Source organism: Neomonachus schauinslandi, chromosome 9 (genome assembly GCF_002201575.2).
Source record: "Neomonachus schauinslandi chromosome 9, ASM220157v2, whole genome shotgun sequence".
NCBI lineage: Eukaryota > Metazoa > Chordata > Mammalia > Carnivora > Phocidae > Neomonachus > Neomonachus schauinslandi.
In genome coordinates, this window is record NC_058411.1 from 31,393,309 (window position 1) to 31,410,182 (window position 16,874).

The window sequence follows — 16,874 nt, forward strand, 5'->3', positions numbered from 1 at the left end:
TTTTTTTTTTTTTTAAAGATTATTTATTTGTCAGAGAGAGAGAGAGCACAAGCAGGGGGAGCGGCAGGCAGAGGGAGAAGCAGGCTCCCCGCCAAGCAAGGAGCCTGATGTGGGACGAAATCCCAGGACCCTGGGATCAGGACCTGAGCTGAAGGTGACTGAGCCACCCAGGCATTCCTTTTTATAGGTGTCTTAACCAAGTTTGATGGTTTATACAGATATCACTAGCAGCCATAGATGGCTGAAGCATGTGTTTTTGCCTTCCACATACTGGCAAGAAACAACTGAAATTTACATGTTTGGCAACCAGCTTCAAGCAGCCGTTGAGTCTCAGGGTTGACATCTCTGTTTATACCTGCTTGTGGGTGGGTATTGTGTGCCTTCCTAAAAGAACTAAAGCATTGGGCCTGCATTGGTTCAACCTTCTTAGAATTTCTCAAGAAGAGAAAAGAAAGCTTTATTATGTTGTTAATGTTGCTTATGCAAGGAATTTTACAAAAGTCAGGCAGGCAGTGTTCTTATTTTAAAAAACAAAAAAAATCAGAAACTACTCAATAAATGAAGAGAGTGCCTGTGATATAATCATGAGAACGTATTGTCTAGGTTAATTCTGTATGGCAGAAGTGAGACTGGACATGATCTGTGGTCTGGGAGTACCTTACAGTGCATCATACTATCTTAATAACTTCCTTGTAAATCCTTACTGTTGATGAGATCCAAGAATCTGTTTTTAGTGTTCCCTTAGCTCTATTTGAAGAGCTTTTGTTCTTTGACATTTCACTAATTCCATACTTTACTATTGAGAATTTCCTGTTGAATCATGCAGGTCAATAGAATAGGACACTTAGAAGACAGGCTTCCTACTTATTCATACGTTTTTAAAAAGATCATGTATTAATTATAGGAAATTCAGAAAATAGAATTTAAAGAAAGGAAGTATACCACCTACTCAGGATGACCATTTTTGACACGTGGGACATATTTTAGCCTTTTTTTGTATGCATGTGTACATAGTTTAAAAATAAAATTGGGGGGCGCCTGGGTGGCTCCAATCAGTTAAGTGTCTGACTCTTGATTTCGGCTCAGATCATGATCTCAGGGTCTGGGATGGAGCCCCAGGTCAGGCTCCTCGCTCATCCGGGAGTCTGCTTGAGATTCTCTCTCTCCCTCGGCCCCTCCTCCTGCTTGTGTTCTCACGCTCTCTCCCTCTCTCTCTCAAATCTTTTTAAAAAAATTTAAGAAATTGGGATTAGGTCATCTCTGCTGTTTTGTAGCTGTTTTCTTAATATTAACATTTTTTTGGTACGCCATTGAATATTTCTCAAAAGCAGGGTTTCTCAACCTCAACAGTATTGACATTTGGGGCTGGGTAATTCTTTGTTATGGGGAGCTGTCCTGTGCATTGAAGCATGTTTAGCAGCATCCATGGCCTCTAACCAGTATATGCCAGTAGCACCTTCCCTGTTGTGATGACCAAAAATGTCTCTAGATGTTGCCGAATGGTCCAGGCAGGACATCACTCTGGGTGAGAACCACTGTCTTAAATAAAAAATTCTTAGACTCTTTGGTCTCAGGACCTCTTAAAAGTCATTGAAGACCTCAAAGAACTTTAGTTTATGTAGGTCATTTTTATCAGTTTTTATTGTATTAGAATTTAAAACTGATAAAGCTTAAAAAATTCTTTTAAGAATAGAAATAATAAACCTTATATTAACATAATAATGTCTTAACAAAAAGTAACTATTTTCTAAAATAAAAAATAGAGAAGTTACATTACCTCTTCCAACTCTTTAATGTCGTAATAGACATTACGAAGGCATTTGCATTTAATCTGTTGTGAAATAATTGGTTTAGCTGACAGAGGAAGAAAATTCAGCCTTACACAGGTATATAATTAGAAAAGGGAAGAGTATTTTAATGCCTTATCAGATAGCCGTGCATATTCTTTGAGATTATATCAAAACTCAACAAGTGGAAGTTTCTTAAAGATTAGTTGCAATGTAGAATCTGAAACCGCTATCAGAGAAATTTTCAGTATGTTACATTAAAATCCTTTAGTCTGTAGGAACGCCTGGGTCGCGCAGTCGGTTAAAACCGGCTCTTGGTTTAGGCTCAGGTCATGATCTCAGGGTCATGAGTAGGGGAGTCTGCTTGAGATTCTCTCTCCCTCTCATCTTCTGCCCCTCCTCACCCCTGTACGCACACGTGTGCACACGCTCTCTCTCGCTCTAAATAAATAAAAACTTTAAGAAAAAAATCTTCCCCTTAGGTTGCTGGCTTTTCTTGAAAAATTCAAAGATCAGGCAACCTTGAGGCTGCATTTCTCTGTGGCAGTAACTGGCTAGAGCTGAGTAGCGGCTTGTTCTTTAAAAGGGTTGTCTCTTCTCCAGTTGGCCTTTTGTGGCCTGGCCCCTGTTGTTTTCGAGAGGCTGAACTGTATCATGGTAAGGAGCTGGGATTCAGATCCCAACTCCCACTCTTGATTGCTGTGTACCTTCAGGATATTTAGCTTTTCTGTAGTTTTATCTGGATAATAAGGATAGCAGCAATACCTACTTCATAAGATTGTTAAAAGGATTAGAAGAGCCACTAAATGTAAAACCCTTAGGATAGCCCCTGGCCCAGAGTAAATTTAGCTAAGTTAGCTGTTGTTGGAGTTCAAACAGCATATAATTGGCTAACATTTCTGTAGCTCATACTACGAATCAGGCAATGGGCCAAGCCCCACACAGATCTATCTCATCAATCCTAACATAGTACTATGAAACAGGTAGAGTTATTTTCTCAATTTTGCAGATGAGAGGGTACAATTGAGAGAGGTTAAGTAACCTCCCTGAAGGCACTCAGCTAGTAAGTAGTATCAACATTAAGAGTTGAACCGATGCACTTTGAATTCTAAGCCTGTGGTTTTGAATGCTGTGCTGCCTCATGCTACATCTGTCTCTAAAATAGGTCTAATTACAGAAGTGGCAGGCTTGGGTAAATGGAGATTAGTGCTCTTAATGTTTTTGTAAGTGATTTGAGGAGAGTATGCATATAAATATCTCAAATTTATATATGACATCATTTCATTCCGGTAGTGAAACACCAAACCAATAAGTATAAACTGTAGGCAACTCTTTGGATGGAGTGAGTGAGCTGAAGAGTGACTACTGACTTTCTTTTTTTTTTTTTGAGAGTGAGAGCATGGGAGGGGAGGGGCAGAAGGAGAGGAACAGAGAGAATCTCAAGCAGGCTCCCCATCCAGGAGAGCTGAACCAGGGCTCAGTCTTATGACCCCCGAGGTAATGACCTGAGCCGAAACCAAGAGTCGGACACTTAAACCAACTGAGCCGCCCAGGTGCTCCTGATAAGTACTGACTTTCAGAGTAGGTAAATGTAAAATAAAATAAGAAAAATAATAGATTGCATGATATGCTTCAAGATAATCAGTAAGGACTTGAGAATCATTTTGGTCTATTATTTGAGGGTCAGAAAGGCCAGCAAACATTTCAAGCCTAGGGACGCCTGGGTGGGTCAGTCATTAAGCGTCTGCCTTCAGCTCAGGTAATGATCCTGGGGTCCTGGGATCGAGCCCCACATCGGGCTCCTTGCTCCGCGGGAAGCCTGCTTCTCCCTCTCCAACTCCACCTGCTTGTGTTCCTGCTCTCGCTCGCTCTCTCTGTCAAATAAATAAATAAAAGCTTAAAAGAAAAAAACCCCACAAACATTTCAAGCCCATTAGGATAGCTATTACTTAAAAACAACAAGACAAAATAAACAAAATAACAGGTGTTGGTGAGGATGTGGAGAAATTGCAAGTCTCGTGCTCTGTTGGTGGGAATGTAAGATGGCACAGCCACTGTGGAAGACAGTGTGGCAGTTCCTCAGAAAAGTAAACAGAATTACCATATGATCCAGGAATTTCATTTCTGGGTATAAACCCCAAAGAATTGAAAGCAGGGAATTGAGCAGATAATTTGTACCCTCATGTTCATAATAGCATTACTCACTATAGCCAAAGGGTGGGAGCATGAATGGACAAACAAAATGTGGCATATACATAAAGTAGAATATTATTCAGCCTTGGGGCGCCTGGGTGGCTCGGTTGTTAAGCAGCTGCTTTTGACCTCACGTCCCGCATGGCGCCTCCCTGCTCCACAGGAAGCCTGCTCCTCCCTCTCCCACTCTGCCTGCTTGTGTTCCCTCTCTTGCTGTGTCTCTGTCAAATAAATAAAATCTTTGGGGGGAAAAATATTATTCAGCCTTAAAAAGGAAATTCTGTCACATGTCACAATATGGATGAACCTTGAAGACATTATGATGAAATAAGCTAATCAAAGACAAATTTTGTATGAGTCCCTTTATATGAAGTACTTAGAGTAGTTGAACTCATAGAGACAGAAATAGGGTCTCTAGAGTTAGAATCATGCTTGCCAAGGACAGGGGGAGGCAGGAATGGAGATTTATTATTTAGTGGGTACAGAATTTCAGTTTGTGAAGATGAAAAATTTTGGAGATGGGTTGTGGTGATAGTTGCATAACAATGTGAAAATGTGAATGTATTTAATGCCACAAAGCTCTACACCCAGCAAAATGTTAGGCATGTCTAGGAAAAATAAATTGGAGACAAAATGGAAAATGCTTTTCTTTCCTGTGTAATGCGGTAGGGCAGACTCACTTAAAATTCTAAGGAGTGTTTTGGCCTCCCCACTTTGGTAAGAGGGATACAACTTGGTTTTAGGCTCCAGGCCTAGCTCCTTGGGTTATTAGCAAGTCATTATGTCTCTCTGATCCTCATCTGGAAAAAGGGTTTATATAATCCTTACCTCACAAGCAAAGATGTATGTGAATGAATTTCTGTACTTATAATAATGCTAATTATTTTCATCTTTGGGAAAATAGCAAAACAGACTTTATTTCCTATTCACTGAAGTGGCTGGCTGTGTGGCCCACAGGCTCTGCCTCTGTATCTTCATGCTGCCTCTTAGAACTCAGGAGAGGTATGGGCCACACAAAAAGTTTGGCTTCACAAAGTGGCGATTATATACACTGCAAAGAAGGAGTAAATAGGCTAAAAAGATTTAAGCCAGGCTGAATAATTTTCCTTTAGTCTTTGTAAGTTAAAAAAAAAACCAAACAACTGCAGCAATATGAAAGGGTATTTTTTAAAAAAGATTTTATGTATTCATTTGAGAGAGCACGAGCAGGGGGTGTGGCAGAGGGAGAGGGAGAAGCAGACTCCCTGCTGAGCAAGGAGCCCGATGCGGGGCTGGGTCCCAGGACCCTGAGATCATGACCTGAGCCCAAGGCAGACGTTTAACGACTGAGCCACCCAGGCGTCCGTCCCTACAATATAAAAGGGTATTAACTAAAATTGCTATTCCCAAGAGGTAACCTCTGTTAGACATTTTGATTCTACCCTTCCATGTACGAATTTGTGTATTTTTTATTAAAATGTATCAGAGTGCTGACTGACTCAGTCAGTAGAGCATGTGACTCTTGATCTTGGGGTTGTGAGTTCAAGCCCCATATTGGGTGTAGAGATTACTTAAAAATAAGATCTTAAAAAAATGTATCATGCTTTTTATACTCTTATGCTACCTAAAACGAGTTGGAAACATTAGGACAAATTCATTAATGATATGTACAAGAAACTAGAACTTGAGGATTATGTATACCTAACACGACGCACTGGGTGTTTTTACATGTAGTATCTCAATACACACAACAACCCTGAGAGATAGTTGGTATTTTCTTCATCTTAGAATCATAAAACTGAGGTTCGAGAAGTAGAATAACTCGCCCCCAGGATATCTAGGCACTTTTCTTCAAAAGCTTGTACTTCATGTAGCCTTCTAGAGTACCACCTTTGCTAGATCTAATCCCATTCTGCCATTTTTAAAAAGAAAATTTTCTTCTTTTAAAAAGAAGAAAACTTTTTTTTTAACACTTTTTTGTTTTTGTGATTATTCCATGTCAGTACAGACAGAAGTGCCTCATGCTTTTCTTTTTTTTTCCTGGTATCATAATACATGGTACATACATGAACAATAAGCTTTTTTTGCATTTTTATTGTGGTAAAATATACATAACATATATATACAATATACATAACATAAAATTTACCATTTTTACTATTTTTAACTATACAGTTCAGTTGCATAAAGTACATTCACATTGTTATGCAACCATCATCACCATTCATTTCCAGGACTTTTTCATCTTGCAAAACTGAAACTCTGTTCCCATTTAACAACTCCCCATTGCCCCTCCCCACAGTCACCATCTACTTTATGTCAGTATGAATTTGACTACTCTAGATGCCTCATATAAGTGGAATCGTATAGTATTTGTCCTTTTGTGTTTGGTTTATTTCACTGAACAGTAATTTTTTTTTTTTTTTTAGATTTTTTATTTATTCATTTGAGACAGAGTTAGAGAGCATGAGCAGGGGGAGAGGCAGAGGCAGAGGGAGAGGGAGAAGCAGGCTCCCCGCCAAGCCAGGAGCCCGATGTGGGGCTCGATCCCAGGACCCTGGGATCATGACCCGAGCCGAAGGCAGACGCTTAACCATCTGAGCCACCCAGGCGCCCCTCACTGAACAGTAATTTTAACCCGACTTCTACTGATGGACTTTTAAATGGTTTAGTCTCCTGCTCTTCAAACAATGTGCTGCAGGTGTATTTGATCCTGAATTTCAGAATGCTGTCTCAGTCCCGTCCTCTGTTTGGCTGAATTTCTGAGGAAGCCCAAAACAAATTCTTTTCCTTCTGGGCCTCAGCTTTTCTGGGCTATAAAATAAGAAAAATTTTAAATAATTACTTTTGTTACAGTATGCTATGAGGGCTTGTATAGTTTTTGCTTATATTATAGCTCAGGACTCTTTGAAGAGAGTATTCTTTTTTATTTTTTTTAAAGTAGGCTCCATGCCCAGTGTGGAACTCAACGCAGGGCTCGAACTCATGACCCTGAGATCAAGATCTGAGCTGAGATAGAGTCAGATGCTTAAACTGACTGAGCCACCCAGGCACCCTGAAAGAGTACTTATTTATTTATTTAAAAGATTTTATTTATTTATTTGACAGAGAGAGAGAGAGCACAAGTAGGCAGAGAGGCAGGCAGAGGGAGAGGGAGAAGCAGGCTCTCCACTGAGCAGGGAGCCCAACGTGGGGCTTGATCTTAGGACCCTGGAATCCTGACCTGAGCTGAAGGCCGGCATTTAACCGACTGAGCCACCCAGGCGCCCTAAGAGTACTCTTTTAAATATAAAGGTTTTTTTGTAACTACAATACTGCTGCCACAGTGTGATTATAGTACATTTTGGGATGAGTTGGTGAGTTTAGTGCAGAATTAAATCAACCCAAAATGACCAGCATCAGAGTAGCTATGTTCCTTTGGAGTTCTCAGAGGAATTAAAGCTGAGCAATTGTTCATGAGGAAACCAGGCTTAGAAGCCTTGTCCTCTGCTTGTTCCTTGCATGGTCCTGGTGCCAAGCAGAAAGGCCTTGCCTTCCTATGAGGTCCCTGTGCTGCCCTAGAGGAGCCCTAGAGAGACTGGGGCCAACCCCATGGCAGCACCCAACTGCCAGGCTTGCAGAGCCGGCTTAAAGGATCAAACTCTTCACTTGGACTAGTTGCAGGTCCGACAATCTCTCTGCATGGAGGCATACAATACATCTCCGCTCTTTTGAATTTGACTAGATGATTCACAGAGAGAGGAGAACTATCCAGTTTTTTTTGAGGTTCTGAATTGATTTATCCTTGATTCACCAGCCCTCCTCTACTTTGTGGGGTCAGAGATTTGGCCACAGCTGTTATGCTCCCTCTACTGGCTTAAAAGCAGCTCAGCAATTTCAGGTGATGACCTAGTTTGCACCCACTGTGGTTTTTGCCAACACATGGTTGAAAAGTGTTGTCTTTGCACAGAACTCTTAATACCTTGCCTAAGGAAATGTGTGTGTGAGTGTGTGGGGGGGGTGCACCTTACATCTTCTGACACTAACCTCGAGGGCAAAGTAGAAGAAGCAGGCCCTGCCATTGCCTAATTTCTGCCTCAGTGATTCCAGTCTCCTATGGACTTGGGCTGTCATCATCATGTTAGATACTAAGGACACATCATTTTAAGTGATCCCGAGGCATTCTACAAATAACCATGTATTTTAAATTACTAAGCATTATTTGGCAAAATTAAATCATCCTATGAATGTCTACAGTGAACACTAAAGATAATGCTGTCTGGATGATGGGGGAAGACCCTTAGGTGAGAATGGTTATGTCTTTAAGTGCATAGGTGTAGATATTATTTTCTTTTTTATTAAACTTTTTTTTTTTTAAGCTGCTTCAATTCAGGAGAGGTTGTGCTGCCTGGCATAGGTCTGAGTGAATAAATAGAAGTGCCATCAGTTCTATATTTCTTGCCGTGAGTATCCCAGCCCATCCTGGGGAGTCTAGTTTTCATTTTTCTTTTTCTATCATGAACATTTTTTAAAGAGTTTTATTTAAGTAATCTCTACATCCAATGTGGGGCTCAAACTCACAACCCTGAGATCAAGAGTCACATGCTCTTCTGACTGAGCCAGGCAGGCGCCCCTCTATCACGAACATTTAAAAAATCCAAAATGTTTTATTTTATGGAAATGTTCAAACATTCACAGAAGTATAGTATACCCATCTATAATAATTACCAACATTTTATTGATCACCTATTCCCCCTACCTTTTTTTTTCTGGAATATTTTATTTTATTTTTTTAAAAGATTTATTTATTTATTTGACAGAGAGAGAGATAGCGAGAGCGGGAACACAAGCAGGGAGAGTGGGAGAGGGAGAAGCAGGCTTCCCGGTGAGCAGGGAGCCCGATGCGGGGCTTGATCCCAGGACCCCAGGATCATGACCTGAGCCAAAGGCAGGTGCTTAACGACTGAGCCACCCAGGCACCCCCTTTTTCTGGAATTTTTTTTTTAAAGATTTTATTTATTTATTTGAGAGAGAGAATGAGATAGAGAGAGCATGAGAGGGGGGAGGGTCAGAGGGAGAAGCAGACTCCCTGCTGAGCAGGGAGCCCGATGCGGGACTCGATCCCGGGACTCCAGGATCATGACCTGAGCCGAAGGCAGTCGCTTAGCCAACTGAGCCACCCAGGTGCCCCTTTTTCTGGAATATTTTAAAGGGAATTCCAGACATACTATTTCACCTATTTCAGTATGCATCCCTAATTGATAAGCACTTTTTTTTTTCTTTTAACAGAACCACAATGCCATTGTTATACTTAAGAGACATAACAATACTGGGGCACCTGGCTGGCTCAGCTAATAGAGCCTGTGACTCTTGGTCTTAGGATCGTGAAATCAAGCCCTAAGTTGAGTGTGGAGCCTACTTAAAATAAGAGAGACGTAACAATACTTTCTTAATATCATAAAACATAAAAGTAAGAGATGAGCACTGAATAATGTATAGAATTGTTGAATCACTATATTGTACACCTGAAACTAATATAATACTGTATGTTAAATATACTGAAATTGAAAAAAATTAATTAAAAAAGCAAAAAAAGTAATTGGATTTGACAAAATGTTGACTATTTGTTAAATTTGCTTGTAGTCTTTTTTTTAAAGAAACAAAACTTTGCAGATACAATAGAAGTTAATCGAAGATAAACGTTACTAGATGTGTTTATCTACAAACAATAAATGGTATTACTTTGTATATTTAAAAATATATACTTAATGGTTAACTTTTACATATCCTTCTGAAACTTTATTACTTACCATTAGGTTTTCAAGATTTATTCATGTTGTTACACATATTTCTAGTTCATTTTAACTGCTGTATGGTATTCTGTTTGGTTTAGTTTTAATTTGTATTAGTATTCCAATGGAACTATTAATATATATGTTTGTGAATATTTATGTTGTCTACAGCTTTGTTTGCTTTTTGCTATTATAAACAGTGATGCAGTGAACATTCTTGTACATTTCTTTGTGCCACTTTGTAAGAATGTATTTAAATTATAACATGCATTCCCCTGATTAATTTAGAGGTTGACTTCCTCTGTAATATTTTTTGGCTATTTGGATTTCCTCTTCTGTGAATTGTCATATTTGCCTCTTTTCCTAATGGTTTTAAAAATTGATTTGTAGGAATTCTTTGTCTATTTTGGATACCAAGCCATTGTGAGTTTTGTGTATTGCTAGAATCTTTGAATTATTCAGGCAGTCTTTTCCTGGTCCCTCCCTGTTCCTGGTCTTTCAGTTTACTCCAGTTCAGTCAGCTTCTATTTTTATTCCTAGGCTCCCTTGTTTTATTCTAACCTACACATTATTGAGTTATGTTTCCAAGGTGGGAAATCCCTTCAATTGTCCATTAGATGAACTGCTTTGTCATTTATGGTTTATTTTTGGTTCTGTAAGGCAGGCAGCCTAGAATAGGGGTTAAGAATGGAGGCGATAGAGTCTTCACTGCTTGCTTTTGAATCTTGGCTCAGCCACATTACTTACTGTGTGTGACCACGGTAAGTTACTTAACCCTCTTGTACTTGTCTTTATAATCTGTAAAACTCATGAGGGTAGAACTGTTATGATCCCCATTTTATATTTGATGAAACTCAGGCTCAGAGAGATTAGATTAGAAACATGAGTAAGTAGAAGACACATGTGGGCCTTTTTATCTTTTAATTTTACACTTTTGATAGAGACATGGGTATAGAAAATATTTCTGTAATATAGGATACACCGTAGCAAAAGCCATGATAGGTCCCTGACTTGTGGCTTCAGTGTTAGGGAAAAACAGTAAGAGTAGAACTATGGAGAACTAAAGTACCCACTGCCTGTATAAATCTATTAATAGGTTAAAAAATTCCTTTGTGTCCTTATTCATTAAAATAAAACAACACAACCCCACACCTTTATTTTTATAACTTTAACTTAAAAGAGATACAGAATTTTTCTTAAGATTTTATTTTATTTTATTTTATTTTTTTTTTTTTTAAAGATTTTTATTTATTTATTTGACAGAGAGAGAGATAGCGAGAGCAGGAACACAAGCAGGGGGAGTGGGAGAGGGAGAAGCAGGCTTCCTGCCGAGCAAGGAGCCCGATGTGGTACTCGATCCCAGGACCCTGGGATCATGACCTGAGCCGAAGGCAGACGCTTAACGACTGAGCCACCCAGGCGCCCCCTTAAGATTTTATTTTTAAGTAATCTCTACACCCAACATGGGGCCTGAACTCACAACCCTGAAATCAAGAGTTGCATGCTCCACTGACGAAACCAGCCAGGCACCCCAAGATACAGAATTTAGATAACCATCCCAGGCCAGAGAAGTCATAGTTGAAATAGGCAAATCATAAACACAGAACACTGGACTACACTTAAGGGTTCAGCTTGGTAGACAATGAAGGGGGAGGAGAACATAGAACTTGATTTTGACCTACAATGAAAGAAAGAAGAAACTGAAGAAGCAAAGGCAACTTCTTTCTAGGGGAAGGAGAATAAGTTTGACTTAGCCGCTCTATCTTCTTTGATTTTTTTATTATTATAAAAGGAAATATGTTTATGGCAAGTACTATAGGAAGGTATAAAGTAAAAATTAAAATATAAAAGTTTCCCAGTAGTATAAACCCAAAAGAATTAAAAGCAGGGACTTGAACAGATACTTGTACACCCATGTTGTTAGCAACATTATTCACAATAGCCCAAAGGTGGAAACAACCCAGATGTCCATCAGTTGATAAATGGATAAACAAATATGGTGTGTGTGTATAGTGGAATATTATTTAGCCTCAAGAAAGAATGGAATTCTGATAACATGCTACAATATGGATGATCTTTGAAGATATTATGCGAAGTGAATAAAAAAGACAACTATTGTATGGTTCCACTTATATGAGTTACCTAGAACAGTTAAATTCATATAGGCAGAAAGTAGAGTGGTGGTTACTGGGGATGGTTTATTGGGTATGGAGTTTCAGTTGGGATGATGTAAAGATTCTGGGGATGGATGGTGGTGATGGTTGCACAACAGTGCAAATATACTGAATGCCACTGAGTTGTATACTTAAAAATGGTTAGAATGGGGCACCTGGGTGGCTCAGATGGTTATGCGTCTGCCTTCGGCTCAGATCATGATCCCAGGGTCCTGGGATCGAGTCCCGTATCGGGCTCCCTGCTCCTTGGGAGCCTGCTTCTCCCTCTGCTTCTCTCTCTCTCTCTCTGTCTCTCATGAATAAATAAATAAAATCTTAAAAAAAAAATGGTTAGAATGGTAAATTTCATGTTATATGTATTTTACCACAGTAAAAAAAGTTTCCCAACTCTAACCTGGAGGTGGTGTCCACTATAAACAGTTTCTTTTATAACCATATAGATAGGCAAATATAAGCATAGATATGCAAATATGAACATGTTAATTCAAAATTGACTCTTTGGGGGCACTCATTTAGGTGCTGGGGACTCCGCAGTGTACAAAATTGACAAGGTTCCTTTGGTCATGGAGCTTTTTAAAATTTTGTTTTACACAAAATGGATTTTGGTACACATATTGTTTTACACCTTACATTTCCCCTTAACAAAGACCTTTGGACATCTTTCCAAGTTAGTTCTTAGAGATTTACTGATTTCATGGCTGCATGGTATGCTCTCATATGGATATGCTATAATTTGTGGCTGTTGTATGGAATGGACAAGGGGAAGAAGAGGTATAGAGATTGCTGTGGTTTGCTGCTCGTGTTTGCCCCCCCCCTTTTTTTTTTTTTAAGGATTTTATTTATTAGAGAGAGAGGGAACACAAGCAGGGGGAGTGGGAGAGGGAGAAGCAGGCTTCCCGTCGAGCAGGGAGCCCGATGTGGGGCTCGATCCCAGGGCCCTGGGATCATGACCCGAGCTGAAGGCAGACACTTAACGACTGAGCCACCCAGGCACCCCTTTGCCCCTTTTGTAACTTAAAATTTTATTAGAATAATATAAAAAATCAGTGTTATAAAAAAATCAGTGCCAAATATATCAAATAAAAGTTCTTTCCCCCTTTTATTTTTAGTTTTATTTTTTAAGATTTTATTTATTTATTTGAGAGAGAGAGAATGAGAGACAGATAGCAAGAGAGGGAAGAGGGTCAGAGGGAGAAGCAGACCCCCAGCTGAGCAGGGAGCCCGATGTGGGACTCCAGGATCATGACCTGAGGCGAAGGCAGTCGCTTAACCAACTGAGCCACCCAGGTGCCCTCCCCCTCTTTTAATCCTATTCCCTGAAAATAGTAACCATTGTTAATCATTGTTAACATTAAAAGTTATTCATCCTTCCAGACATTTTTAATGCAACTGCAAATATAAAAAATACATAGAATATACATATTCTTTAGGAGCTGGCTCATGCAGTATAATACCATTAGATATATGTAGGTATATACAGTCTGCTCATTTAATTCAGACTGTTGTGAGTTATGTAGAGGAAAGAGCGGGACTGGGCTTCAGGAGAGCAAGGCCCTGTCTAGATGGTGCTGTGGCAGGCAGTTCCTTAGTTGTCATTTGCATGCTGTTCCCTAGTCAATGAGATCACCTCAAGGAGAGAAATCTAGTGTGCTAGAAATATTACTATAGAGTTCTTTGGTTGCAAGCATTAAAAACCCAACTCAGCTTCTGTTAGACAAAAAATGGTGGTGGGGGGCATTATAGAAGGATTTTAGGTAGCAAGCAAAGAAATATTTATTTATTTAAAAAAAATTTTTTTTTTTTTTTATTTTTTTTTTTTAAGATTTTATTTATTTATTTGACAGACAGAGACACAGCGAGAGAGGGAACACAAGCAGGGGGAGTGGGAGAGGAAGAAGTAGACTCCCCGCTGAGCAGGGAGCCCGATGCGGGGCTCGATCCCAGGACCCTGGGATCATGACCTGAGCCGAAGGCAGACACTTAATGACTGAGCCACCCAGGCGCCCCTCAAGTCAGTGTTTTACTTGGTAAACATGTCTGAGACCATGCATCCCTGGCTGCTAAGCACCATGGCGGACAGGGCTAGAAAGGTAACAGCTTTATTTTGAGCAGGGGGCAAAGACTAAAAAAAAATTTTTTTGAGATTTTATTTATTTATTTGACAGAGAGAGAGAGAGCACAAGCAGGGGGAGCAGCAGAGGGAGAGAGAAGCAGGCTTTCTGCTGAGCAGGGAGCCCAATGCAGGGCTTAATCCCAGGACCCTCAGCCAAAGGCAGATGCTCAACGGACTGAGCCACCCAGGCACCCCAAGTGAAGAAATATTTAAACAACGGAGTCTCTGGAAAGTCAGGAATAGGGTGGCTTTGAGGGTTTCAATATCGGTGTTTATCCCTTTCCACTTCTGTATGTCTGTTCAAGTTTTCCTGGGGAAAAGTGAGTGGCTTAGAGACCATGTGTCTACTGATGGTTAAGGGGGTAGAGTCCTGGGTTTATGTGCCCCATCAGAATCATACGGTGTTGGGGAGTTGCAGTTTTGGAAAGGATGGGATTCAAGGCTGGCAAAACTGAGTGTGGGCCTTGAAGTGTCAGCCATCTTAACCCTAGATTCTTACTCCCCTCTCAAGGAGGAGATGACCGCCGGGTTCTGCTATGGCACATGGAACAAGCTATCCACTCCAGAGTCAAGCCCATACAGCTGAAAGGAGAGCACCATTCCAACATTTTTTGCCTGGCTTTCAACAGTGGGAACACCAAAGTATTCTCTGGAGGTGAGAAGAAGGGAGATTTCTACCTTGGGCAATTCACTGTGGCTGAGATTTTAGATAAAGGAGTGCTAAAATAACTCCTTGTTTTTCTTCCTTTATTTCACTGAGCTGTAGAATTACTGGTTTCCCAAAGCTTGTCTTTTCCGCATTACAGCAGAAATACGAACAGGTATATGAGAGCAATTTCTCCCTCCCTCTCTCCTTCCTTCTGTCCTTCCTCCTCTCCTTCTTCTGTCCTTCCTCCCCTCCTTCCTTTTGTTCTTTTGATCCTTCACTCTCATTCTTTTTCGATAGAAAACTTTTTACATTGCAATCTGGCATGCAGAAACACACATACTTAAAATAGTACTTAACCTTACTATGTGTGGTACATTCTGGTTTTTAAAAAATTCTATTTCATTTTTAAAGATCTTAAAGGTTGTGACTCAAATTGATGTCCTGATCAATGGATGGCTCCTGTTTGAAAAACGTTGTGTTAGGGTACAACTGGAATGGTTTGTGCTCAAGCCAGCCTCTTGGTGATGTCTTCTATCTATCAGCCAGACTCCTTTCTGACCACCACATTTCTAGCCCTGACCTCTCTTCTGCACTGCAGATTTTCCCAGGGAATATCTACCTGTGTGTTCTTTTTTTTTTTTATTTGCGAGAGAGAGAATGAGAGACAGAGAGCATGAGAGGGAGGAGGGTCAGAGGGAGAAGCAGACTACCTGCTGAGCAGGGAGCCCGATGTGGGACTCAGTCCCGGGACTCCAGGATCACGACCTGAACCGAAGGCAGTCGCCTAACCAACTGAGCCACCCAGGCGCCCTCTACCTGTGTGTTCTAAAAGCAATTTAAGTGCAGCAGATCTAAAACCAAAATTATTAGTCTTTCTCCCCTGCACAAATATTTCCTCTTGTTCCCTGGATTCCTTTTCTCAGTTATTATCAGCATTCACCTAATGATTTAAGCTATTAGGTTTAACTTTAAGAAACTGCTAATATTGAAGCACTTTTAACTATAAAAATGACAGTTCCACATGGTCAGCCTAATAGAAATATTGAAGTCATCCTCAAACCTTCCTTTCTTTCATTTACCTATCTTGTCACTCACCATCTAGACTTGAAAGCCTCTCACATTCATCCTTTAGTTTCTGCGCTCTTTCTATACCCACTGCCCTGGTTCAGGTCCTTATCTTTTATCTGGACTGTTGCAGTGGCCTTTGTGATTTCTGCAACCAGTCTCTAACCCTCCTTCTTATTTATCACAAGTTTTCTTTTATTTATTTAATTAATTAATTAATTTATTTATTTGAGAGAGAGAGAGAGAATGAGAGGGAGGGAGCATGGGGGGGGAGGGTCAGAGGGAGAAGCAGACTCCCCGCCGAGCAGGGAGCCTGATGTGGGACTCGATCCCGGGACTCCAGGATCATGACCTGAGCCGAAGGCAGTCGCTTAACCAACTGAGCCACCCAGGTGCCCCACAAGTTTTCTTTTAAAAATAAAGTTTTACCGTGTGAACCTCTGACCCCACAGTGTCCACAGGATAAAGTGTCAACTTCTGTCTACCTCTCTAGCCTCATCCCCCTCCCCAGCATTTTGTACTCTAGCCCACTAAACCACTTGCCATCTTAGGTGCCCTTGTATCGTTTGCTTTTGCTGTTCCTTCATGGATCATGATTAATTGTCCAGTCCCCACCAGTTCCCCTAAGTCTTCCATTGGTAAGAGTTTTGAATTATTGGAGTTTCTGTTCAGATGTCTTCTTCCCCATAAAAACATTCTCCTTTTCTGCCAGGTACTTTCAACCTGCTCCTGAAGGAAACAGTTGCTCCTTTATCTGTGTGCCCATTATAGAGCATTTCACTACAACAAGTTAACCCATTTTGTCATTATTAGTTGTTTGTGTAGATGAACTGGGAGTTCCTCAAGCGTCAGGCAGAATCTTCCTCCTCTTCTCGTATCCCTAGCACCTCAGCTGTGCCTGTTACCTAGAAGGCATTAGTATGGGTTTGATTTACTTGTTATGCACCCACAATAGAGTTGATAGCCAGGGATTTAAGATGTCCCGGGCCACATCTCTACTGCTACTATTACTTTCTATTTAAGTGACTGTTGGTTGTGCTTTCAGTGTAGAGTGGGAATTTTTTTACTTTTGTCTTTTCATATTCAGGCTTTTATGTTTCGTTATATAAACCCTTTGAAAGCAGGATTACACATATTGTGAAT

The 16,874-nt window shown here is 40.4% G+C and overlaps 1 protein-coding gene across 5 annotated transcripts in view; it reads left to right on the top strand.

Moving 5' to 3' along the window:
• The window catches only part of DCAF5 (DDB1 and CUL4 associated factor 5), a 105,111-nt gene that overhangs the window by 11,230 nt on the left and 77,007 nt on the right, over nt 1-16,874 (top strand). For 4 of the 5 annotated variants that reach the window (XM_021679735.1, XM_044917985.1, XM_044917987.1 and 1 more), the window contains exon 2: nt 14,529-14,672. In XM_021679735.1, the coding sequence (XP_021535410.1) occupies nt 14,529-14,672 (144 nt within the window). Of the gene's footprint in view, nt 1-7,780; nt 7,840-14,528; nt 14,673-16,874 lie in introns of those variants that run through there. The other variant, XM_044917986.1, reaches the window with a different exon arrangement.